Source organism: Anabrus simplex, chromosome 4 (assembly GCF_040414725.1).
Source record: "Anabrus simplex isolate iqAnaSimp1 chromosome 4, ASM4041472v1, whole genome shotgun sequence".
Taxonomy (NCBI): domain Eukaryota; kingdom Metazoa; phylum Arthropoda; class Insecta; order Orthoptera; family Tettigoniidae; genus Anabrus; species Anabrus simplex.
The window spans coordinates 218,978,568-219,003,805 of record NC_090268.1 but is presented as its reverse complement, the minus strand read 5'-3'; the positions used below and the strand labels follow the sequence as shown (position 1 = coordinate 219,003,805).

At 43.3% G+C, this 25,238-nt stretch overlaps 1 protein-coding gene across 6 annotated transcripts in view; it reads left to right on the top strand.

The window, feature by feature from the left end:
- Positions 1-25,238, top strand: part of LOC136871784 (zinc finger protein interacting with ribonucleoprotein K) — an 87,131-nt gene that overhangs the window by 46,671 nt on the left and 15,222 nt on the right. For 2 of the 6 annotated variants that reach the window (XR_010859822.2, XM_067145368.2), the window contains exons 2-3: positions 6,952-7,055; positions 23,071-23,249. Coding sequence is in view for 4 of the 6 variants with exons in the window: in XM_067145368.2 (XP_067001469.1) it covers positions 7,003-7,055; positions 23,071-23,249 (232 nt within the window). In the remaining 2 variants the exon portion in view is untranslated. Of the gene's footprint in view, positions 1-6,951; positions 7,056-20,825; positions 20,990-23,070; positions 24,045-25,238 lie in introns of those variants that run through there. The other 4 variants (XR_010859823.2, XM_067145367.2, XM_068227491.1 and 1 more) reach the window with 3 other exon arrangements.

Below are 25,238 nucleotides of genomic sequence, written 5' to 3'. Positions count from 1 at the left end.
GTATCTTGTCCAACCTCCCTTGGTCAACGCTTGTTCCTTTCCAACCCCGACGGTATTAGAGCATTCGAGGCGTGGGGAGTCTTTCATTTTCACGCCCTTCATGGCCCTTGCCTTTCATCGTCCGTTACTTCATTTTTCGCAGTGATGGATCCCTTCTTCTTCTTTTTTCTCTCTCTCCACCCCCTGTGGGTGGGGGACGCAGACGAAAAATACACCCACGGTATCCCCTGCCTGTTGTGAGAGGCGACTAAAGGGGGTGAGCAAGGGATGATTGAATTAGAACCATGAAACTACTTTTGATTCGTACCATCATGCGGGGAACAGCATGGGTTGCCTGTACTTGCAAATAGTACCACTATATTAGGTACACAATAGGTTTGAGAATCATAGCAGCAGTTAGGTAGGGACTGTGGGTTTCCAGCACCTGTGAGTCATACCCATGTGAGCAACACCGCGGGTCTGGGCATTGCCCTTGAGTTGTACCACTATATGAGCAACACTGTGGGTGTGTGTTGCCTGTGATTAGTACCCACGATGTGAGGAACACCACGGGAATACCGGCACCCGTGACTAGTACACCTAGGTGAGGAACCTCATCGGTTTGCGTTGGCTATGAGTGGTGCCATTGTGTGAGAAACACCATAGGTCTGCGTTACCTGTACGACGTATTGTAACAGTAAATATGGTATTTTGATGAGCATGAGAAACGCAGTATGTGTACCGTTCTGATTGAAGTGCGTACAGAGGAAGAGGGTTTTTCTTTGAAACAAATTTCTAAGTTTTTTTTTCTGAGTTTATTAATAAGTTCAAAATCATATCACCTCTGTACTGAAGAAACAGTGAGAAGTGTTCTTTCCTCGTCCTAGGGTTGGTGATGTCCCAGAATTCCGGCTGCTCCGCTCCTCTCTGCACCATTGAACCACCCTTCCTCCCTCGATGGAAGTTCTTGAAGATCTCGAATTTCTAGAAGATCCATGCGATGTCTAGAAGATCCATGTGGTGTAGAAGTAAGGGCGTTGAAACAGGCCACGTAAATGATAAACGTGAACGAACACCGATAAGCCTTGGACGTATTAATACGAAAAGCGACTTCTGCACAGATGAGGAAAAGGAATGGTTTTAACAAGGTTCATAACACGTAAGAACTGTATAATTGAAGATTCATCACATGGTAGAATGTCACTGAAATCTATCCCGTGTTATGTCATTAATCGTTTGAAATAAATTGTATGTGGCAAAGTGTCACTAACCTCGAATAAGCACATAAGTTTAACACTCGGAAATTAAACTCATAAAATGAATAGCCACTGGAAACTTGTTGTCGAATGTCAATAAAGTCAACCTGATAAATAGCCACCTACGGTTTGTGATACTTGGCATAATCTGAAGTTATTCCACACGACACATTTCTGAGTCTGAACACTGTTCAATGAAATCAATTGGATTGAAATGAAATAAGAATCTTTCACTCGTGAAGTTAATCTTGTTCACGCATGTTAATGAAAAAATAAAGTGAGATTGATCATTTATCACCAGTCCTTAGTTTGAATATTCGTAGAGTTGAAAAATGCACAGTTCAAATACACAGTCTACAGTCCATCATCTACAAGATATTTACACAGTTTAGAGAATTATCTACATACGAAATTGTAAGTTAGTGACATAGTCACTAAGTTCAAGTTAATTCTTTACTCAATCACTTGTTAATGTTTGCCACTTGAGGAATTCTAAGTTAAAGCACAGTCATGTTAGTGAAATTTCTTGATATATTCAATCACTCTGTAAGGAGCAAAGACTGTTCCATATCCTATCACTGTCCTCAAGATTAACTTTGAATTATGAACACTTGGAAAAATAATTGCAAGTCTTAGACATTCATTCAGAATAAACAATCACTTGATAATATTAAGAGTTTGATGAAGCACAATTTATATCACTCTCCGTTGTAGCAGAATTCTATCACTCACGATTTAAAGAAACTTGTATAAGTCCATACTCGACGCTACAGAGTTAAAGTCCAGGACTCTACGAAATATGACAATCACTACACGTCATATCGCAGTCTCCGCGAGCTGACCGCTCGCTGCTAGCAGCATGAACTCCACTGCGAAACACACTGGTCTGCTAAGCGAAGCAGCTCTCCATTTATACCCGATTCATGCCGAAAACATGCCTTCACATCTCGCTCCACAACTTCGTCGTCTCATGTCGGATTTTTATTAAACCTTGCAAGCATGCAGATAAAATATCGGGCTACACGATGATGTGGTTGATTTTGTCTAGTCATTATCATGGGGAAAGTTATTATCCGAAGAAACTCAAAGAACATTCCATACTAGTCTAGGCTCACTCTGAGTTACGGGGAGGTAGGCTGTGACGTCACTCCGCTCTACGTCACACACAGCTGTAGCTTGCTGTTCCAGTCTGTCTTCTGGTGCTGGGCCGGCACGTAACGTGAAGTTTTAAATTTGATTATGGGGACTTAGTTTCGTACCGGCTGTTCCTGGTACATCATAATACTTGTGAGTAGTACCATCATGTGTGGAACACCGTGAGTCTTTGCTACTTTTGATTAATACCCCAACATGACAAATACCATGGTTCTACTTTACTAGTGATAAGTACCATTCTGAGAGGCCTTTGACCTGGATTTTTAACCCCTTTAGACATCAAGCATCCTCGATTCAGGATTGTGCTTTATAAGTGGTCCCTTTGTCAGTACAGTGAAACCTCGATTCTCCGTTTTTCGAGGGACCATGAAAATAAAACGTACAACACGGGAAAACGGAACATCCGGGATTGAATGAAAACCATCAACAATTTGGCTAAACATCACAAAAATGAAATATGTATAATCTTACAAAAACTCCTAAACCAAACCAAACTACAGCCCCATTGGGACTTTGCCTGCCAAGCGACCGCTGCTCAGCCCGAAGGCCTGCAGATTACGAGGGCGCATGGTCAGTGCGACGAATCCTCTCGGCCGATATTCCTGGCTCTGTAGATCGGGGTCGCCATCTCACCATTAGATAGCTCCACAACTAAAGGTAATCACGTAGGCTGAGTGGACCTGGTACCAGACGTATATCCAGATAACATTGCCTGACCTGGTCGCAATCGAACCCGGGCCCTCTGGATGAGAGGCAGGCATGTTAGACCGCGAAACCGCATTAATTACCGGTACGAGAGTTCAAAATCTCGATACTTTATATTCAATTTTACAGGGGAATCTTCGTCAGTTTCCCGTGAAAACTTCTTTCAGTTCAGCAACTTTGATTAGACTAGCCAAAGTCTTCGAAAAATCTAATAACGCCAAGCCAAACGACAATCGACCACAAGTAGCTTTTTAATTCTCTCATCTAATAAAATAAAGCACATTAGATACAAAAGCTCCCTAAATGATGGCGAAATCCCTTCATTTCTTAATCTTTCATTGTAATTTGGTCTCCGGTATGCAGTTCGTAGTCAGTATCTGGAAATCTCGTACCGCGCATATTAGGCCTACATCGACTTTTAAAGGTTATGTTGAGCTCAAAAACATGGTTTCGAATGTAAGTATCGATTCTTAAAAGTTCTCGAATGCATTATATTCAGTTCTGCGCGTCACGAATCCAGTCAAATTGGAAAGATAAAAGAAATATCATCAAAACTTTAGAAATTACGGTTATTCGTGACCCTGGAAAGCGCGCTCGCTGCACGTGTCAGTACGAGTTGGAAATGATACCAGCCATTTAAAATGTAACGTGCGCAAATAAAACGACTGCGGTTTTTGGTATTTTAACACGAAAACGTAGAATTCTCAGTCTTACATCAGGACCTAAACAGTAAAAGGCAATCCCAAGACCGCCCATGGCTTTTTTTTTTTTTTTAACGTAAGGTGCAGCATCTGTTCTGGTCTCGCTACCATAATCATGTACGATAATACCAAAAATACAGGATTTGTGTTAAGAAGGAGCAGTTTCGATTCCTGCCTGAAAGCCCAGTTACTCTACAGTGCCCTGAGCAAAGTGCCGAAAACCTGTTCGGCAGTACGATCGAAAAAAATGTAAACATATAAACATCTAACCCTGGACATAATATGGACGTTTTATAAGTGCGAACATTTGACGAAACTCGTTCCGTCTTCAAACAGAGCTATCGAAATACGCCGTGTCTCCTTGCAATTGTTGTGGCCAGTCTCTGCTTTATGATTTTCCGACATTCTCTAAACAATACCACCCGAATGCGATGCTAAGATGGTCCCTTATGCAAGTTCCCCGCCGATCGCTTTTCCAATAGGTACCGGTACAGTATCGGTACTTGCTTTAATTATCGCAAACACGGGGCGTTAACGCCAAGATCTATAAATACCGGTATGCCATAGCCGTCCTTTCGAGAGACACAGTTTATTAAAAAACGATTGATCGAGGATTTAGCGTTGATGGGACTGGAATTTCTGGACGGTTGATCCGGGAAATCGTATCTTCGAGGAACGGATAATGCGGGACTTTTACAACGTGATTTAATTACGATGCTCGCGGGACCACGTAATTTGAACGCATATTCCGGGAAAACGTATTTTCCGGGAACGGATAATCGAGGTTCCACTGTAATACTTTTTTTTTTGAGTCAGATCCACTGTTGTTTTTGTTGTGTTTTGTTTTTTTGAGTTCATGTCCATCCATTCATTCTTCATGATTTTTTTTTATTTTGGTCAGTGGATGATTTTGAACTTTTTGTCATTTCCTTTCGTACCATTAGGGGTCGATGACCTCGATGTTAGGCCCCTTTAAACAACAAGCATCATCATCATCATCATTAGCATTCCGTCTGTCAAAAAGAATTTTGTATTCCCAACTGAAGGATGGTCAAAATAACACAGAGGACCACAGAAGCAGTACAGAGATACACTAAAGACCTACTTGAAGAAATGTCAAATTAAAACTGATAATTGGGAAGCTACTGTACTTGATCGTCCGCTGTGGCACTGTAATGTCTCGGAAGGAACTCAGCGCTTTCAGCAACAGCATTGGAAAATAGAAACTGACAAGCACAATGCTAGGAAACAACGGGAACTTCTGAAGGAAAACAGCACTACACAGCCAGCCCCCACCAGTCCAGATATATGTCAACAATGCAGTAGAATCTGCGGCTCCAAGATTGGCCTCTAGTCATCTAAGAACCCACAAACACTGAGTTTTGAAGAAGACAATCATACTTGTCAGCGAGTGGAGTACTGTATGTGTACAACCGTAGAACAATTGGTGTAAGTAGAGTTGGAGCAGTGTCGTGGTGCTGTTGAGTTGTTGCTGTTTAGTTGTCATTCTTGGGTAGCAGCATGCGTACAGCTACTGTTGAAGGGAGTGGAAGTAAGATGAGGCCTGTTCCCAGCTGCAGTTCTGCTGTGAGAGACTGAGTGTGTACTAACTGGGTCATCCTGAATTAAAGTAGACTGTGACAATATCCTATTCCACAATAATCTTAATTCTCTGTCACAGTTGAAAGATCTACTGGTCTGCTTTCAGAATTTTATTTTATAATTTAGAAAGTTATTTTTATGTCATTAGAAATTAGGCCCTGACAATCATCAGTTTCACCCCTTTACTTACTAATCTATGAGGGCAAGTCAATAAGTATCTGCAAATCAGTTTTTATAATTTAATACAAAAAAGAGTGCACACATTGTATGGATATAATTTTTCAACACAGTCACCTGGGTTTTTAATGCATATGGTCCACTGTTTCACAAGCTTTGTGATACCCTCTGTAAAAAAGGTTTTTGGTTGTGCAGTAAGCCACATACGCTTCTGTCACTTATTAATTGGAGCTGAATTGGCGGCCTCTTAGAGCATTTTTAAGTGGACCAAACAGATGGTAATCCGACAGGGCGAGATCGGGACTGTATGCAGGATGCTCCCAACACCTCGAAACGCAGCATATGAAGAGTTTGAGCTGTGTGGGCAGTGGTATGTGGACGCGCGTTGTCATGCAACAAAAGAACTCCTTCCGACAATCGACCTCTACGTTTTTTGCGAATTGCAGGTTTCAGCTTGTTTACCAGCATATCACTAACGTTTATAGTTTCCTTTTACCCCATTTTCGTGGTAATGTTCCAGGATTGGCCCTTGAGAGTCCCAAAACACTTTGATCATCACTTTTCCTGCAGAAGGTTGACTCTTGAATTTCTGTTCGACTGGGGATTTGGGGTACTTCCATTCCGTGCTCTGATGTTTGCTCTCTGGTTCGAAGTGGTGAACCCATGTTTCATCTCCAGTGATGATCCATTTCAGAAACGTTTCACCTTCGTTAGCATGACGGTCTAGTAGGTGCTGACAGATTCTCACACGATTGCGCTTCTGCTCTTCATTGAGTTGTTTTGGAACCCATCTCCAACAGACTTTTTGAAAGTTAAGACTGTTAGGCATGATTTCATATGAGGAACCATGGCTAATGTGCGTATGGTTTGACACATCATCCAACAGACACCTACCTGTTATTGAGGATCATATCACGCACTTGTTCAGTATTGGCATAAGTTACGGCTGCACATAGTCGTCCGGATATTTCCTCATCCTTCTCGCTCGTGCAATCTTTTTTGAACTGGTCCACTGGTAAACACTTTGCTGTGGCAAAACATTTGGAAAGCTGTTCTTCCTTGGTGCAAACAGAATGTGGGGTGGCCATCTTTTCGTCGCAACAGTGCAAGATGTACTGATCTGATAACACTGAAACCTACCACAGACATAGACAACGGTGCCATCTAGCGGCTGGTGAACACTCAACATCATAAAGCGAACCTAAAGACAATTAGAGCAAAATTGCAGATACTTACTGACTTGCTTATGTAGTTGGGCATTGTGTGCTATTGCAAGGAATGTGCTACACTTCTTATTTGGTTGAATGTCTTTTATAGTTTGTTTGTGGGCAGTAACCATCACATTGTCTGGTCATACAATCTTTTTGTTTTTCTAGGACCCTGAAGATTTTACTGGCAATTACAGCAGTTGGAGCTCATCAGAGAACATGGGAATTGGAAACAGGTCTGGAGGAGGTCGTGAAGACTCTGTAACAGCACAGTGAGTATCTTCCTATGCCCCGTAAGTAGTTAGAAACATTAGAAATATTTGTTAACATACAGTACATACATATATACAGGGTTTGAAAAATACCTGACAATTTTTACCTGGCACCCGAATTTTCAAATTCGGTTTTGAAAATTTATTTTTCGAAATCCGGAGTTCCCTTACATGTAAGTCTCCACTACTTTATGAAGTAATATGTCCCATGGTGTTTTGCGTGTTTTCTGTAGCTCATATATCTAATATTTGCAGTAAACATTTTCACTGCTTTGACAGAGTCTTGGATTCTGTAATTGATGCTTCGTACCTTGTAACTTGACGTTTCAGTTATGCGTGAGAGCTGCCTAGCGGTCATGAGAGACATTGTTGTAACCCGTCAAACAATTAGCCTTTCATGTGGACATATCATAACAAATCGAGTTCCATTACAGATGATCGGTTATCGATAGCCAAATACAAGGATCAAGCCAGAGTTATGGAGCAATGTAGAGAACTACAACTTTAAATAATTATACAAACACTACCTTACCGCCTTCCTATCTGCGACTACCTTACCCTTACCTATCGGCGCTACAGCTCATGAAGAACCCGGGCCTTCCCAATCACATTCGTCCATGCTTCGCGGTCAAGAGCGAGTCTTCTTCAGCCACGAACTCGCAGTCGTTGCATGTCTGCCTCTACTTCATCCAACCATCCACGCGAGTTCGTGGTCCTTACATGTCGAGTATCACTTCCATATCTCGCATCTATTATGTGATCAATCTGGTTCCCAGTGAAGCCACCTGGTGACCGCCACGTAGCCTTGTGTATGTCCTTTCTACGGAATCTTGTACTAGTCACTGTCATTTGTCTACTTGCAGCGAAATTTACCAGTCGTATTCCATTCTCATTACATTTTTTATGTAGGATGTTGTGTCCAATGATATACCTCAGTTCTTCTTCTCTTCCAATTTTAGCATTCATATCACCTAGTACAATTTTAACAACATATCTGGGCACTGCATCGTATTCCTTCTCTAGTTGTTCATCGGCCATACGATTATTATTATTATTATTATTATTATTATTATTATTATTATTATTATTATCTCATTTCCTGCCTTAAACCTTACCACTGCATTCACTATTATATTACTCACTATAAACCCTGTTCCAAATGTGTTTTTATCATGCCCAATGAACCTACTATGCTGGCGTAGCAGGGGGAGAGGTGATACTCCCATGTGGCATGTCCCAGGTGGCGGATAGGGGGTCCTAACCAGCTTGCCGGCGGACTTGAGGGAAATAAAATACCTCTCGCGGACCAAACATACTACCCCTTGCGGGTGGGGGACGCACATGTAGAATACACCAGAGATATCCCCTGCCTGTCGTAAGAGGCGACTACAAGGGGCTCTCAACTTGGGAGTGGGGATTGGCGACCACAGGGCCCGTAGCTGAGTCTTGGCATTGCTTCCACTTACTTGTGCCAGGCTCCTCACTTTCGTCTATCCTGTCTAACCTCCTTTGATCAACTCTTGTTCCTTTCTGACCCCGAAGGTATTAGAGCATTCGAGGCCTAGGGAGTCTTTCATTTTCATGCCCTTTGTGGCCCTTACCTTTCTTTGTCCGTTACTTCATTTTTCGCAGTGACTGATTCCTTCTTTCCTCTTCTTTTTCTCTCTCTCTACTCGCTGCGGGTGGGGGACGCAGACGAAAAATACACCCACGGTATACCTTGCTTGTCGTGAGAAGCGACTAAAAGGGGCGACCAAGGGATGATTCAATTGGAACCATGCAACTACTTTTGATTCGTACCATCATGTGTGGAACACCATGGGAACTGCCAGCCGGCACAGACTTCTGGTTGGTTGAAGGTGGGGAGGTCCCTTCCTTCGAGGTTTTACCCTTCGCGACGTTGCTCGGAGGAGCAACAGTCACATCGGGTGCAGCGATCAGCACAGGTGACGATGTTGTAAATGACGAACCTGGAAGACTCTGAGCTATCATGCTATAGTCGAGTGTACGGGCAGGTGTGTTCGTGGAATTAAACTTACGGCGCGCTTCCTGGTAGGAAAGACCATCCAGGGTCTTGATCTCCTGGATCTTCTTCTCATTCAGATATGTCGGACAGTTCCGATCTCGAAGGGAATGAAAACCAGAGCCATTAGTGCACTTGTACGGAGTTGTGCACTTCTCCACGCCGTGAGCTACTCGTCCACATGTACCACAAGCAACGGAACAGGAAGGATTGCTACAACTATCGAGGTATCTCATTGATTAGTATACCAGGCAAAGTATTCACTGGCATCTTGGAAGGGAGGGTGCGATCAGTCGTTGAGAGGAAGTTGGATGAAAACCAGTGTGGTTTCAGACTACAGAGAGGCTGTCAGGATCAGATTTTCGGTATGTGCCAGGTAATTGAAAAATGCTACGAGAGGAATAGGCAGTTGTGTTTATGTTTCGTAGATCTAGAGAAAGCATATGCCAGGGTACCGAGGGAAAAGATGTTCACTATATTGGGGGACTATGGAATTGAAGGTAGATTATTAAAATCAATGAAAGGCATTTATGTTGACAATTGGGCTTCGGTGAGAATTGATGGTAGAATGAGTTCTTGGTTCAGGGTACTTACAGGGGTTAGACAAGGCTGTAATCTTTCACCTTTGTTGTTCGTAGTTTACATGGATCATCTGCTGAAGGGTATAAAATGGCAGGGAGGGATTCAGTTAGGTGGAAATGTAGTAAGCTGTCTGGCCTATGCTGACAACTTGGTCTTAATAGCAGATTGTGCCGAAAGCCTGCAGTCTAATATCTTGGAACTTGAAAATAGGTGCAATGAGTATGGTATGAAAATTAGCCCCTTGAAGACTAAATTGATGTCAGTAGGTAAGAAATTCAACAGAATGGAATGTCAGATTGGTGATACAAAGCTAGAACAGGTCGATAATTTCAAGTATTTAGGTTGTGTGTTCTCCCAGGATGGTAATATAGTAAGTGAGATTGAATCAAGGTGTCGTAAAACTAATGCAGTGAGCTCGCAGTTGCGATCAACAGTATTCTGTAAGAAGGAAGTCAGCTCCCAGATGAAACTACCTTTACATCGGTCTGTTTTCAGAACAACTGTGCCACGAACCTGCTATGCAGGCATAGCAGGGGGATAGGTGATACTCTCACGTGGCGAGTCCCAGGTGGCGGATAGGGGGGTCCTAACCGGCTTGCCGGCGGACTTGAGGGAAATAAAATACCTCTCGCGGACCAAACACACACCCCCTGTGGGTGGGGGAGGCTGACGAATAATACACCCACGGTATCCCCTGCCTGTCATGAGAGGCGACTAAAAGGGGCGACCAAGGGATGATTGAATTAGAACCATGAAACTACTTTTGATTCGTACCATCACGCGGGGAACACCATGGGTTGCCTGTACTTGCGAGTTGTACCACTATGTTCGGTACGAAATGGGTTTGTGTTTAGTAGTAGTCATGAGCGTGGCCTGGGAGTTTCCAGTACCCGTGCGTCGTAGCCTGTGAGTTGTACCACTATATGAGCGACACCGTGGGTCTGCGTTGCCTTTGATTAGTATCCACTCTGTGAGGAACACTACGGGGCCCGTGGGACCGGCATCCGTGCCTAGTACACCTAGGTGAGGAAACTCATTGGTTTGCGTTGGCTATGAGTGGCGCCATTGTGTGAGAAACACCATAGGTCTGCGTTACCTGTACGAAGTACAATACTTGTGAGTAGTACCGTCTTGTGTGGAACACCGTGAGTTTCGCTACTTTTGATTAGTACCCCAACATGCCAATACCATGGTTCTACTTTACTTGCAACATGTACCATTCTGTGGGGCCTTAGACATGAATTTTGCACCCCTTTCGACATCAAGCATCATCGTGCTTTATGAGTGGTCCCTTGGTCAGTAATCAATTATGTATGACCTTTGAGTCTGATCCACTGTATTTTGTTTGTTTGTTTCCTTTTTTTTTTTGTTGGGTTCATGTCCATCCATCCATTCATTCTTCATGACGACATTATTATTTTCTTTGGTCAGTGGATGAATTTGACATTTTTGTTCTTTCATTTTGTACCATTAGGGGCCGATGACCTCGATGTTAGGCCCCTTTAAACAACAAGCATCATCATCATCATCATCAGAACAACTGTGCTTTACGGGAGACAAAGCTACAGACTGATTCGAACCACAAGATACCATATACCCGAATCACTGTCATTAGTAGCATCGCATAGGAGGCGGGATGTACGGCCTCACATCGCAACGATAAGTTGTTACCTTGACTTTCTCTGGTAACACTCACAACTTGAAAGAGACAATGAAGGCACCAGTGGCAACGTCTTCACCTTGACCTTGCGCGTAATGCGCCAGACGTGTGTCACGCCACGGTTCTTCATGTCTTCCATCAACTCATCGTCAGTGTTCAAAATAAGGTTGCGGCGAAAGATGACTCAGTGAACCAGATTCAAGGACTTAAGCTCTTCCACTTTGTTTTAAATACATATCCAACCATTCATTCTTCATCCTCATCTTTTGAATTCTGGTCAGTGGAGGATTTTGGACTTTTATCTTGTCATTGCATTTCGTCTCATTTCGTACCATTGGGGGCCAATGACCTAGATGTTAGGCCCCTTTAAATAACAAGCATCATCATCATCGATGTGATAAATGTAGAGAACGAGCATGATATATCCTTAAAAGTAAGGGTCTGTGTTTCAACAGCCTTCAGTTATCAAAAGAATGTTTCCAGTTACTATGTATTACATTCGGAAATACAACTCGTAACATACGCTAGTTATCAGCTGATGGTTTGGCATGCCTTCTACAGGACGGCTTTATTCGGGAGGAGTGGCTTCTGCTACATATACACCAACTGGGAATATCAGAGACCATCTGGGAATATATTTACACTGTTTAGACTCTATAGTCGGGAACGAAATTATTTTTTAAAAGTTCAAAAAGATGGGACCTCGTATACTCTTGATTGCAGTGCATAGCTTAGAGAGAATGAAGCATGGCTGATGCATCTGATGAGAGATAGCAGTGCAGATGATGTCACTTAGAAAGTAGGGAAGTTGTTGGTACAAGGCGATAATTCAAATGAAAGCAGTGATCAGGTTTACTGTGTGGTAGGCCTACTGCTGAACTGACTTTGAATTCAGGAAATCGTCAATCGTATGAGACACTCAGCCCAGCAAAAAATATATTCGTAACTGCTAATCCCATACTAGCACAGAAGTCCAGCAAATGCTTCCCATTGCTATTAGTTTCTATATCTTCACATTTACCAGTCACTTTTCATATTCTTCAGTTCGGTTTCCAATTCACACATTGAAATTGCTGAACTGTTGACCCTGACCACGATGTCACTCAACGCTTCATAAAACTTATCAGCTTCATCCTCATCTTCACCCTTAGATTGAGAAATGAAGTAGCATATGGCTTTTAGTGCCAGAGTGTCCGAGGACATGTTCAGTTCGCTAGTTGCAGGCCTTTTGGTTTCCACGAAGCTACTACGCTGGCGTAACAGGGGGAGAGTTGATACTCCCACATGGCGCGTCCCAGGTTGCGGATACGGGGGTCCTAACCAGTTTGCCGGCGGACTTGAGGGAAATAAAATACCTCTCGCGGACCAAACGTACTACCCCCTGTGGGTGGGGGATGCACATGTAGAGTACACCCGCGGTATCCCCTGCCTGTCGTAAGAGGCAACTGAAAGGGGCCCAAGGGGCTTTCAACTTGGGAGTGTGGATTGGCGACTATGGGGCCCTTAGCTGAGTCTTGGCATTGCTTCCACTTACTTATGCCAGGCTCCTCACTTTCGTCTATCCTGTCTGACCTCCTTTGGTCAACTCTTGTTCTTTTCCGACCCCGGTGGTATTAGAGCATTCAAGGCCTAGGGAGTCTTTTACTTTCACGCCCTTCGTGGCCCTTGCCTTTCTTCATCCGTTACTTTTTTTTTGAAGTGACGAATCCCTTCTTTCTTCTTCTTTTTTCTCTCTCTCTCTACCCCCTGTGGGTGGGGGACGCAGACGAAAAATACACCCACGGTATCCCTGCCTGTCGTGAGAGACGACTAAAAGGGGCGACAAAGGGATGATTGAATTAGAACCATGAAACTACTTTTGATTATTACCATCACGTGTTGAACACCATGAGTCGGCTTTACTTGCGAGTAGTACCCCTATATTAGGTACACCCGATGTTTGTGATTAGTAGCAGCAGACACTGTGGGTTTCCAGTACCTGTGATTAGTACCCATGTGAGCAACACTGTGGGTCTGGGCGTTGCCTGTGTGTTGTACCACTATATAAGGGACACTGTGAGTCTGCGTTGCCTGTGATTTGTACCCACTATGTGAGGAACACCACGGGATAGTACGAGTCCCTGTGATTAGTACATCTAGGTGAGGAACCTCAATCGGTTTGCGTTGGCTGTGAGTGGGGCCATTGTGTGAGAAACACCATAGGTCTGCGTTACCTGTACGAAGTACAACACTTGTGAGTAGTACCATCTTGTGTGGAACACCGTGAGTCTGCTAGAAGACCTGCGCGCTCCCCTCGTAAGAGGAAACCCCACCCCCGAAATCAGTCGAAGAAATTGAAGGCATGCTTGTCCTCGTCTAGTGACGGAGAGATGCACGTGGAGCAAGAATCTCCATCTTCGGATGGGGATGTGAGTGTAGGTTAGGTTAGGCGCCATTACTCTGCTCCTAACCTAAACCACAGTAGTCCACACTTACAATATGGCACTGTTACAATGGAGTTGTAACGGTTATGATAGGCATCTTGCTGAGTTGCGCCAGCTCATTAGCGAGTATTCGGCGAGTATAGTCTGTATTCAGGAAACAAATTTCTGACCAGGTCATCATACGGTACTGAGAAATTTTTGACTATACTCAACAGAACGATATTATGCTCACTGGGCTTCCGGTGGCGTTGGCATTTTTGTCTGTTCTGATACCTACAGCGAGGAGGTTCCAATAAAAACCCTGCTGGAGGCTGTAGCTGTTCGCGTTCTGCTGCCTGTCATAACTACAGTGTGTAATGTTTATTTTTCCACCAGGTGAGACTTAACATCATTGATGTCACTGATCTTCTAGAGCAGCTTCCACCTCCCTTCCTCTTATTGGGCCACGAACCTACTACGCTGGTGTAGCAGGGGGAGAGGTGATACTCCCACGTGGCGTGTCCCAGGTGGCGAATAGGGGAGTCCTAATCGACTTGCCGGCGGACGTGAGGGAAATAAAATACCTCTCGCAGACCAAACACACTAAACTCTGCGGGTGGGGGATGCACATGTAGAATACTCCCGCGGTATCCCCTGCCTATCGTAAGAGGCGACTAACAGGGGCCCAAGGGGCTCTCAACGTGGGAGTGTGGATTGGCGACCACGGGGCCCTTAGCTGAGTCCTGGCATTGCTTCCACTTATTTGTGCCAGGCTCCTCTCTTTCGTCTATCCTGTCCGACCTCCCTTGGTCAACTCTTGTTCTTTTCCGACCCCGACAGTATTAGAGCGCACGAGGGCTAGGGAAATTTTCATTTTCACGCCCTTCGTTGCCCTTGCCTTTCTTCGTCTGTTACTTCATTTTTCGAAGTGACGGATCCCTTCTTTTTTCTACTTTTTTCTCTCTCGCTACCCCCTGTGGGTGGGGGGACCCGGACGAATAATACACCCACGGTATCCCCTACCTGTCGTGAGAGGCGACTAAAAGGGGCAACCAAGGGATGTGTGAATTAGAACCATGTAACTACTTTTGATTCATACCATCACACGGGGAACACCATGGGTTGCCTATACTAGCGAGTAGTACCGCTATGTTAGTACGAAATAGGTTTGTGATTAGTAGCACCAATGGCCTGGTCGGGGGTTTTCCAGTACCCGAGCGTCGTACCCGTGGGAGCAACTCCGCGGGTCTGGGCGTTGCCTGTGTGTTGTACCACTATATGAGCGACACCGTAAATCAGCGTTGCTTGTGATTGGTACCCACTATGTTGAGGAACAGCACAGGATAGAGCGAGTCCCTGTGGTTAGTACACTCGGTGAGGAGCCTTCTCGGTTTGCGTTGGCTATGAGCGGCGCCGTGGGTCAGCGTTGCCTGTGATTGGTCCCTACTCTGTTGAGGAACACCACGGGATAGTGCGCGTCCCTGTGGTTAGTACACTCGTTGAGGAGCCTTCTTTATTTGCATTGGCTCTGAGCGGCGCCGTGGGTCAGCGTTGCCTGTGATTGGTCCCTAGTATGTTGAGGAACACTCAGTGAGGAACCTTATCAGTTTGCGTTGGCTATGAGTGGCGCCATTGTGTTGGAAACAACATAGATCTGCTTTATCTGTACGAAGTACAATACTTGTGAGTAGTACCATCTTGTGTGGAACACCGTGAGTCTTCGCTACTTTTTATTAGTACCCCAAAATGACAAATACCATGGTTCTACTTTACTCGCGACATGTACCATTGTGTGGGGCCTTAGACATGGATTTTGGACCCATTTAGACATCAAGCGTCCTCGATTCAGAATTATGCTTTATATGTGGTCCCTTGGTCAGTAATATTATTTTTTCTGATCCTTTTAGCGTCGGATCCACTGTTTTTTTTGTTTAGTTATTGTTTTTTTGGTTTCCTTTTGGGTTCATGTCCATCCATTCATTCTTCATGCCAATTTCTTATTTTGGTCAGTGGATGATTTTGATTTTTTTGTTGCTATTTCATTTCGTGCCATTAGGGGCCGATGACCTCGATGTTAGTCCCCTTTAAACTACAGGCATCATCATCAACATCATCACCACCACCTCTTGTTGGGAGATTTCAACGCCCACCACCTCATCTGGGGCTCTGAGACTCCTTGCCCCTGGGGAAGAGAGCTGGAAACATTAGTAACAGAGCTGGATTTATGTATTTTGAACACAGGGGAGCCAACACACTTCAGTGTACGTTACGGCACATATTCTCGCATAGACGTAAGTCTATGCAGCCGATCGTTGCTTCCACTGTTTTGGTGGAACACACCCGACGATCTTTGTGACAGTGACCATTTTCCCATCATTCTTACTTTGATGAACCAAAAATCCGTCCAGGCACCCCCTCGATGAATTTTTAAACATGCTGATTGGCCAAATTATACATCACTAGCTGTCTTTAACGACGAAATCAGGTTTACCGTGGGCGAGGAAATAACCTATATCACCCAGGTTATTCTTGCTGCTGCTGAGGAGTCCATTCCGTTCTACTCGGGGACTCCTTGCCGAAGCTCTTGCCTTGGCGGAACGAAGAAATAGCAGCGGCGATCGAAGAACGCCGTCGCACTCACAAACATTACCATAGGCAGCCTACTACAGCCAGCTTGGTAACATTTAAGAAACTCCGCGCTAAGGCACGAGTTCTCATTCGCCATTGTAAGAAGGCTTCATGGGAGAGATATGTGTCGTCTGTGACGTCACATACTCCATCATCTCAAGTGTGGACTAAGCTTCGACGTATTTCGGGTATCCAAGGATCATCTTCTGTACCGGGAATTTCCATTGCAGGGAATATCGTCACTGAAGCCCTCCTGATTGCTGACCATGTCGCTAGTCATTTCACCGATGTATCGGGCTCCGGGAATTACCATCCTGATTTCCTCACTCTGATGTTTTTCCTCACTCTGAAGCGGGAGGCGGAATGTTATCACCTTAGTTTTGCCTCTCAAGCTTCAGAGGACTACAACGTGCCCTTTACGGAGTAGGAACTCCGCAGTGCCTAGCGCTTTGCAAGGACACGTCTCCTGGACCGGACAACATCCATAACCAGATGTTGAAACACCTTAGTCATGATAGTCTACTATATCTCCTTCGTGTGTTCAACCGAATCTGGATGGAGGGTGATTATCCGTCTCAGTGGCGAGTGGGCATAGTCATTCCTGTCCTCTAGCCTGACAAAGATCCTAAGTATGCAGGAAGTTACAGACCAATGTGCCTTACAGAATGCCTGTGTGAGCTGTTTGAGAGAATGGTAAATCGCTGACTCGTGTGGTGTCTGGAGAAACAAGGACTATTGTGCGAGAACCAATGTGGATTTCGAGCCGCTCGATCCACCACTGACCACTTGGTACGCCTGGAGAGCTCTATCCAGGATGCGTTTCTCTGCGAACAGCACTTGGTAGCTGTTTTCTTTGACTTAGAGAAGGCCTACAACACCACATGGCGATATGGTATCCTTTCAGTCCTGCATCAATGGAGATTCCGAGGTAACATGCAGGCGTTTATTGCGAATTTCTTGTCTCTCCGTCTATTCCGTGTCCAAGTAGGGAGGACATATTCGCAATACCATGTTCATGAAAATGGAGTACCAAAAGGATCAGTCCTTAAAGTCACTCTATTCGCGATTGCCATAAACGGTATTGTTGCTGCTGCTGGTCAAGCAGTTATACCGTCGCTGTATGTGGACGATTTTGCTCTGCATTATAGCTCACGTAATAAATGCAGTTGCAGAGCGATAATTACAACAAGCTATTAGGAGGGTGGAGCAGTGGACCTTAGAACAGGGCTTTCGGTTTCTGCCGCAAAGACCTCTGTTGTCCACTTTTGTCATCAACGTACTCTTTGCCCTCATTCAGAGCTTTATTTAGGAAATGTCGTTCTTCCAGTTGTTGGCACTTGCCGATTTCTTGGGCTCCTTTTTGATAGTAAATTATCGTGGGAGCCTCACGTGTGGCAGCTAAAAATGCAATGCACCAAGAGGCTTAATCCCTTGAAGTTTGTTAGCTGCACTAGTTGGGGAGCGGATCGCACTGTGCTCCTATGATTCTATAGGGCACATATTTTATCCTGGTTAGACTACGGCAGTGCAGCATATGGCTCAGCAAGACCAAGTGTTCTTGCGAAGCTAAACAGCATCCACCACGCCGGGGTTCGGTTGGCGACGGGAGCCTACCGAACAAGCCCCATAGATAGCCTGCTCGCTGAGTCTGGTGTGCCGCCTTTACACCTGAGGCGCCAGCAACTTCTACTTACATATGCTGCAAATTTGCGACAGATGCCACTTCATCCAAGCTATCCTTGCGTGTTCAACAATGGCAACCGTTTGCTGTACGCTGCTCGTCCTCGAGCGACGCGGCCGGTTGGGATACGCTTGGATAGCATTTCCGAATTGTTTGACGTACCTTCGGTTCCTTGCCTTGTTAGACAATCAAGTGGGGTACCTCCGTGGGTAGTACGACGACCTGTAATAATCCTGGATCTGCACACTGGCCCAAAGGAAAACACGGACCCTGCGATTTATCGGAGGCTCTTCCTATCCTTTGTTGGCCGCTATCCAGGTTCATTCGTCGTCTACACGGATGGTTCAAGGACAGATACGAAGGTGGGCTGTGCATTCGTTGTCGACAATGATAGGTTTCATTTTGCTCTCTCGGAAACCTGTAGTGTGTATTCAGCAGAGCTCTATGCTATCTGTGCAGCTCTGCGGTATGCATTGTAGAATGAGCGCCGACACTTTCTTGTGTGTACTGACTCCTTGAATTCGCTTCAGTCTATTGATACCTGTTTCCCTCGGCACCCTCTGGTGCAGTGGATCCAGGACCTGCTGGCCGGGTGTTCGGATGCAGGCACCAGAATCACGTTTCTGTGGCTCCCAAGCCACATGGGCATAGAGGGAAACGAGTTAGCAGATCAGGCTGCCAAGGAGGCAGTTACACTGCCCCCGTTGCCTTTCACGGTTCCAGCAAGTGATATTCGCTCTCAGGTGAGACATCTGGTTATGTCCCATTGGGAGATGGAGTGGCAGGCCAATCCACTTCCCAATAAGCTGAGGGCAATAAAAGGAACATAGAAGGTATGGAGAACTTCCCTTCAGGCTTTGCGAAGAGAAGCCGTTGTATTATGTCGTCTTCTGATCGGCCATGGTATATTGACTCACTCGCATCTTTCGAAAGGAGAACCCCGTCCGGTGTGTACCTGCGGCGACCATCTTACCGTGGTACACATCCTTACGGAGTGTGTGGACCTGGTCGATTTGCGCCGTAGTCTCAACCTTCCGAGTACAATTTTCCTTATCTTGCGTGATGACGGGCAGTCAGCAGACCTCATCATCTGCTTTATGAGGGATAGCGGTCTGTTTTATCGTGTGTGATGATGTCCTTTGTCCTAGTGTTTTTTTGCATCAATTGCGCTTTTATCCCATTGACTTCATTTTAGTTTGTGTTGTGTATTTTAATGTGTTATTTTAACGTCTTCCGTAAATTATATGTATATATCTCTACTACCAGGCAATGCCTTATTCGTTTGTTTCCTGTATTTTCTCTTATTTTATTAGAAAATAAGGCATTGCGTATTAGATCCACTGATTGTTTTAATCTCACCCTCATTTTTCTTCATTACTTTTTTTTTTTTTTTAACTCTAACTCAGTGGATACGTTTTAAAATTTTAACTCTATATCTCATGTCGTTCATCTCGTTCCATTGGGGGCCGATGACCTTCGATGTTAGGCCCATTAAAACAAGAAGCAGCCGCATCAGCATCATCATCATCATCATCATCATCATCATCATCATCATCATCATCAACCTTTTAACATCGTTGGAGATATTTTCTTTCACCTTATTGCCTCCCATCTCTTCTTTTATACAATGTAGAATATCCCTTTCTCCTGTGGATTCCTTACTTAATTCATACAATAAACATCTCGACGATTCATTTGATTCATTATTATGGCTACATATCTCCATATATTTCTTATCATTGAACGCCGCATTCAGCAACTTCTCTTTTACTTGTATATTCTCATTTCCACAGCGAAATCTACTTCCTCTTTATCCATGTCAATAATACCTTCATATGTCCTCATGAAATGTGCTTCCAAGATTATATTGTATTGTATATTATTCATAACTAAGAATATATTTGGGTATGTAACGTCTTTTATTTCTATATCCAAATAAGTTTGGCTCTTGCATATCACGCTCCGGTGCGGAATAATACCTTTAAGTTCCACATTTGATACAGGGATGACTGGTATATTAATTTTTCTCTGTATCTCTTGGAATAAAGCTTTTGATATTACTGATGTAGTAGCTCCTGTATCCAACAATCAACTAATCTACATATTTGTGACTTTAACTAAAATTATCGGTAGCTTGTGTATGACGTTAAATTGTGATATAATAGGTCCTTCGAGCAGTTCGTCTGGACATATGTCGCAAGACTCAGTGTTAGTGATTACCCACTCAGACTTGACATCTTCGCCCTATTCATCGCTCTTTTCACTTATTATTCACTGTCTTCCTCTGCTTCATCACTGTCACTGGTGGGAGACTCGGCTGCTGTTTGCTCAGCATCCAACTCATCCTCACTTCTTTCCTCTGCAGTGATCACAGAATCATCTACCCAAAGAAAATCTTCAGTAGTGCAGCCTGACTGCAACATTCTCCATGCATCAGGTAGCAGGCCTCCTCCTCCTTCTTCTTCTTCTTCTTCTTCTTCTTCTTCTTCTTCTTCTTCTTCTTCTTCTTCTTCTTCTTCTTCTTCTTCTTCTTCTCCTTCTTCTCCTTCTTCTTCTTATTCTTCTTCTTCTTCTTCTTCTTCTTATTATTATTGTTATTCGTCTTCGTCTTCTTCTTCTTCTTCTTCTTCTTCTTCTTCTTCTTCTGGCAGCTGAAATTCGGGATGATTCTTGAAAAATCCTGCTTACAAGAAACAATTTGAGATGGTAGTCTGCTTCATGGCTTTCCAAGACTTTGCAATGAAGTGAAGCGCATCCAGGATTGAAACTTTAAATGATGATGGATCCTTTCCAGCATCCATAAGGCTGCTTGTCCAGTGGAAGCGATTACACGCGATTACGAGATGAGGCGACTACAGGCGATTACAGGTGATTTTGATCAAGCGACTACACGTGACTGGGGTCGTCCACTAGAGGTGACTACGTGCGTCTGTCAGTTGGCATCTGTACTCCGTACAGGTCTGTGTGTGTTTCCGTTTGTCAAGTTATTAAACGTATTAAATAGTCTGTGAGATGGATTATGATAATTTAGTTTACATTCTGGAGAGTCCCTACCTGACGAGGCATCGGAGGAAAAATCGCAAAAGAAGACATCGGTGCTGGGTAAACCCAATACTAGCTAAAAGGAAGTCGATGGGAGAATTCCATGATCTGCACAATGATTTGGACAAAGACCCCCAGAAGTTCTTTGATTATTATCGGATGCGTCCAGAAACGTTTCACTATATTTTTAATGCAATAGAGCCCAAAATAGCCAAAACGTCAAAATTCAGGGAGACAGTAATACCTCAGGAACGTTTAACTGTGACTCTAAGGTAAGTGATATGAATACCGGTAGTTATTAAAAAGTGTTATTTGTTTTTTTATTTTGTATTTATTTTTGCTTTTTATTTTTTATTTTATTTATATATATTAAAGAATCAAATATCAAATTATGTATGCAATTTAATTTATCAGTGTAACATACAAAAATGAGAGAAACGCATACAATCTATAAGAAAAAAGTAAAAAGGGTTAAACAGAAATATGAAACCTTTAAATCTAATTTGAAAAGTCTCTGTTGTTTTCAATCATACTCTCTTTTTAGTTTGTTGTACCTCCACAACACATATCACTTTAAACACTTTAAAACACGAAGTCTGTTATGATGCACCGGAAAAGTTGCCAAACAATTGTCGTAAGCCCACATCTACAGAGCCGGATCCCGCTTGGAGAGTGTTGTTGGGTGAGCTTGTTTCGGGTATTGGTTCAATGGTCCAGGATGACGGGGATGGTGTGTATGTATGCAGAGACGGCGTGTGCAGAGAAGTGTTATGTAATTCATCCTCATCTATAAAAACTTGCTGAAGTTTATTTCTCACAGTGAGTTTGTGATTCTCAGGAATCTTCTTCATATATGGAAGGAGGCTTACCAAAAATTGGTAATCGCTGTCGTCCTTAACGGCTTTACTTTCAACAAGTAACTGTAATTTCGCTCTCTCTATTTCAAGGAACTTCTCGTCGTCATCAAGTTTCTTATCATTCGTTTTCCTGCGCTTCCGCTGTTTGATGTTGGTTGTTGATGGCCCCGGTTTTGGTTGTTCAGCAGATAAGCTACGCTGCTCCGGATCAATTCCACTTGCGTTTGTTTCTTGTGAAGTAGGTGTTTGATCATCTTCTTCTTCAAGAGACGGTGAATCAAAATTGTCTACCTCTTTGTGGGTATCATTTTTCCCAGGCGAAGCCACTTTTTGTGAAGATACAATGTTTCCTTTGAGATCTCTTTGTTCCAGTATATCGCGCAGGAACAACATTTGATTGAAGAACGGCCAAGAAGAGGAACGATCTTCTGGTGCTTCATCTCCAGACTTGTAGGCCTTTCTGTACTCTCGCCGAAATGTATCACGGAGCCCCTTCCATTTCTTCTTTACCTCTGCCACTAAAACAAAGAGAAACAGGACCATTTTTGGTCAATGCACTAATAAACAGATAAATACAATTTTCATTCAATTCTTGATTATTTTCTGTTATCGACATGTAATCACTATTTTTATAGTAGAAGAGGTTTAAATGGAATAGTGATGAGTAATGTTTTCATGGGAAGTACAACTGGGTAACCTCCGTCTATTTAAATGGACCATTTATTTATTTATTTATTTATTTATTTATTTATTTATTTATTTATTTATTTATTTATTTATTTATTTATTTATTTATTTATTTATTTATTTTTACTCGATAACAAACAATATGCTTTTCCCATTCAGGGATTGCCATAAGACAAGAACTACAAGCACCAATAACTGCATTATTTTGTATGTTTTATCCTATGTATGTTAGTTATTTACTATTAATTATGTATACACTATATCAATTGTATAATAACTATGAATAATTTTTTTATAGTTTCTATAAATTTAGGTAGCCTTATCTTAGTCTGGTTAGATGTAAGAGAAGGGTATGTGGCCTTAATTTTTACAGAAAAAATAAATTATTAATCAGGAAAATATGTTGTTATATTTTTATATAAAGTATATTTACTTATTTATTTTTTGTTACAGGTACTTGGCAACAGGATCTTCATTCAAGACATGGGGTTATTCATTTAGAATCTCAGATGTAATGGTGGGCAGAATAGTTCTAGAAACATGCAAGGTGATTTGGGAACAGTTAGTCGCTGCACATATGCCATTCCCCCCTACAGATGAACAACTGAATTCCACGGTGGAGCGGTTTTGGAGTAAGTGGAAATTCCCGAATTGTGTTGGCTGCATCGATGGGAAACACGTCCACATACGAAATCCAAATAATGCTGGCAGCATGTACAGAAATTACAAACAGTACTTCTCCATTGTGTTACAAGGCGTTGCTGTGCCCGATTATAAATTCATTACTATTGACGTGGGCGCATACGGTAAAGAGAGTGACTGTGGTATTTTTTCCAATTCCATACTTTACGGAAAACTTGAAAGAGGTGAGCTATGCAATCAACAGCTTGCTCCACTTCCTGGAATGAATATTAAATTTCCACATGTTCTTTTGGCAGATGAAGCGTATCCACTGAAAACGTACTTGATGAGACCATTTCCAGCATCACAACTAGGGCCATCACAAGGAGTTTTTAATAGACATCTTTCCAAAGCACGACAAGTTACAGAGTGTGCATTTGGTATTATCAGCACCAAGTGGCGAATACTGCAGAAATGTATTGAGGTTGAACCCGATTTCGTCGATGCGATTGTTAAGTGTATATGCTTGCTGCATAATATTGTCATCGATAAAGAAGGTGAACAACAAGCTGTGACAGTATTACATCAACAGTCGCAATCGAAAACCAGTGGTGCACCCACCAGATTTGCTTCACTAGGCGAAAATAGAAGTGTTACCACTGCTTATGTGATCAGAGACAAATTTGTAGCATACTTTTGTGAACACGAACCGAATAATTGAAAATGTTTAGGTACTGTCACTACTTAAATTTGCTATTTTCATTTCTTTTTCATTTCATTGTATATTAAAACAGAAACTGCATATGTTCCCGTATTGAAATTGTAAAAATAATATAAATAATGATAAAGTTATTTGTTTTATGTACCGCTAACATTTTTATGGTTTTGGGAGACACCGATGTACAGGAATTTGTCCTGCACAAGTTCTTTTACGTGCCAGTAAATCTACCAACACGAGGCTGACGTATTTGAGCACCTTGAAATCAGTGGCGGTTCATGCATGAAGGGTTTTCGGGCGCCACTCCGCCGCCTTTTCAAAAACATTTAACGTTATTTCACTCTGTAAATGATTACACTTTAAAATGTACCTAGGCTTTTTTTCCCACGTCTAATATTAATTGTTGTTTGAGGTTCATTCCAAAACATTTTACAAAACAATGAATTCCATTATACTGACTATTTAATCAATTCACTTCTATAAAGAAGCAAAAATAAAGATTCAAAACATAACCGTAATGTGACGGCACTATTTGTAAGGTGGTCAAATTGTTAAATGCGTGGTCATGCTTTGAAATTTGAGCAAGGAGATAGAAGTTAGGGAGTGCACTGTTTATTTGTTTTCAAGAATGTTCTTATTATCAGTTGTGATTGTGATCAGTGAAACAGTGCAGTGCTATAATAATCGGAATTGCATTAGCTGTTAGCCTCCACGAACCTGCTACGCAGGCGTAGCAGGGGGAGAGGTGATACTCCCACGTGGCGCGTCCCAGGTGGCGGATAGGGGGGTCCTAACCGGCTTGCCGGCGGACTTGAGGGAAATAAAATACCTCTCGCGGACCAAACACACACCCCCTGTGGGTGGGGGAGGCTGACGAATAATACACCCACGGTATCCCCTGCCTGTCGTGCGAGGCGACTAAAAGGGGCGACCAAGGGATGAATGAATTAGAACCATGAAACTACTCTTGATTCGTACCATCATGCGGGGAACACCATGGGTTGCATGTACTTGCGAGTAGTCTCACTAACATGGTACGAAATACGTTTGTGATTCGTTGCAGTAAAAAGCCTGGCCTGGTGGATTCCAGTACCCGTGCGTTGTACCCATGTGGGCAACACCGCGGGTCTGGGCGTAGCCTGTGAGTTGTACCACTATATGAGCGACACCGTGGGTCTGCGTTGCCTGTGATTAGTACTCACTATGTGCGGAACACCCCGGGGCCCTTGGGACCGGCACCCGTGACTAGTACCCTAGGTGAGGAAACTCATCGGTTTGCGTT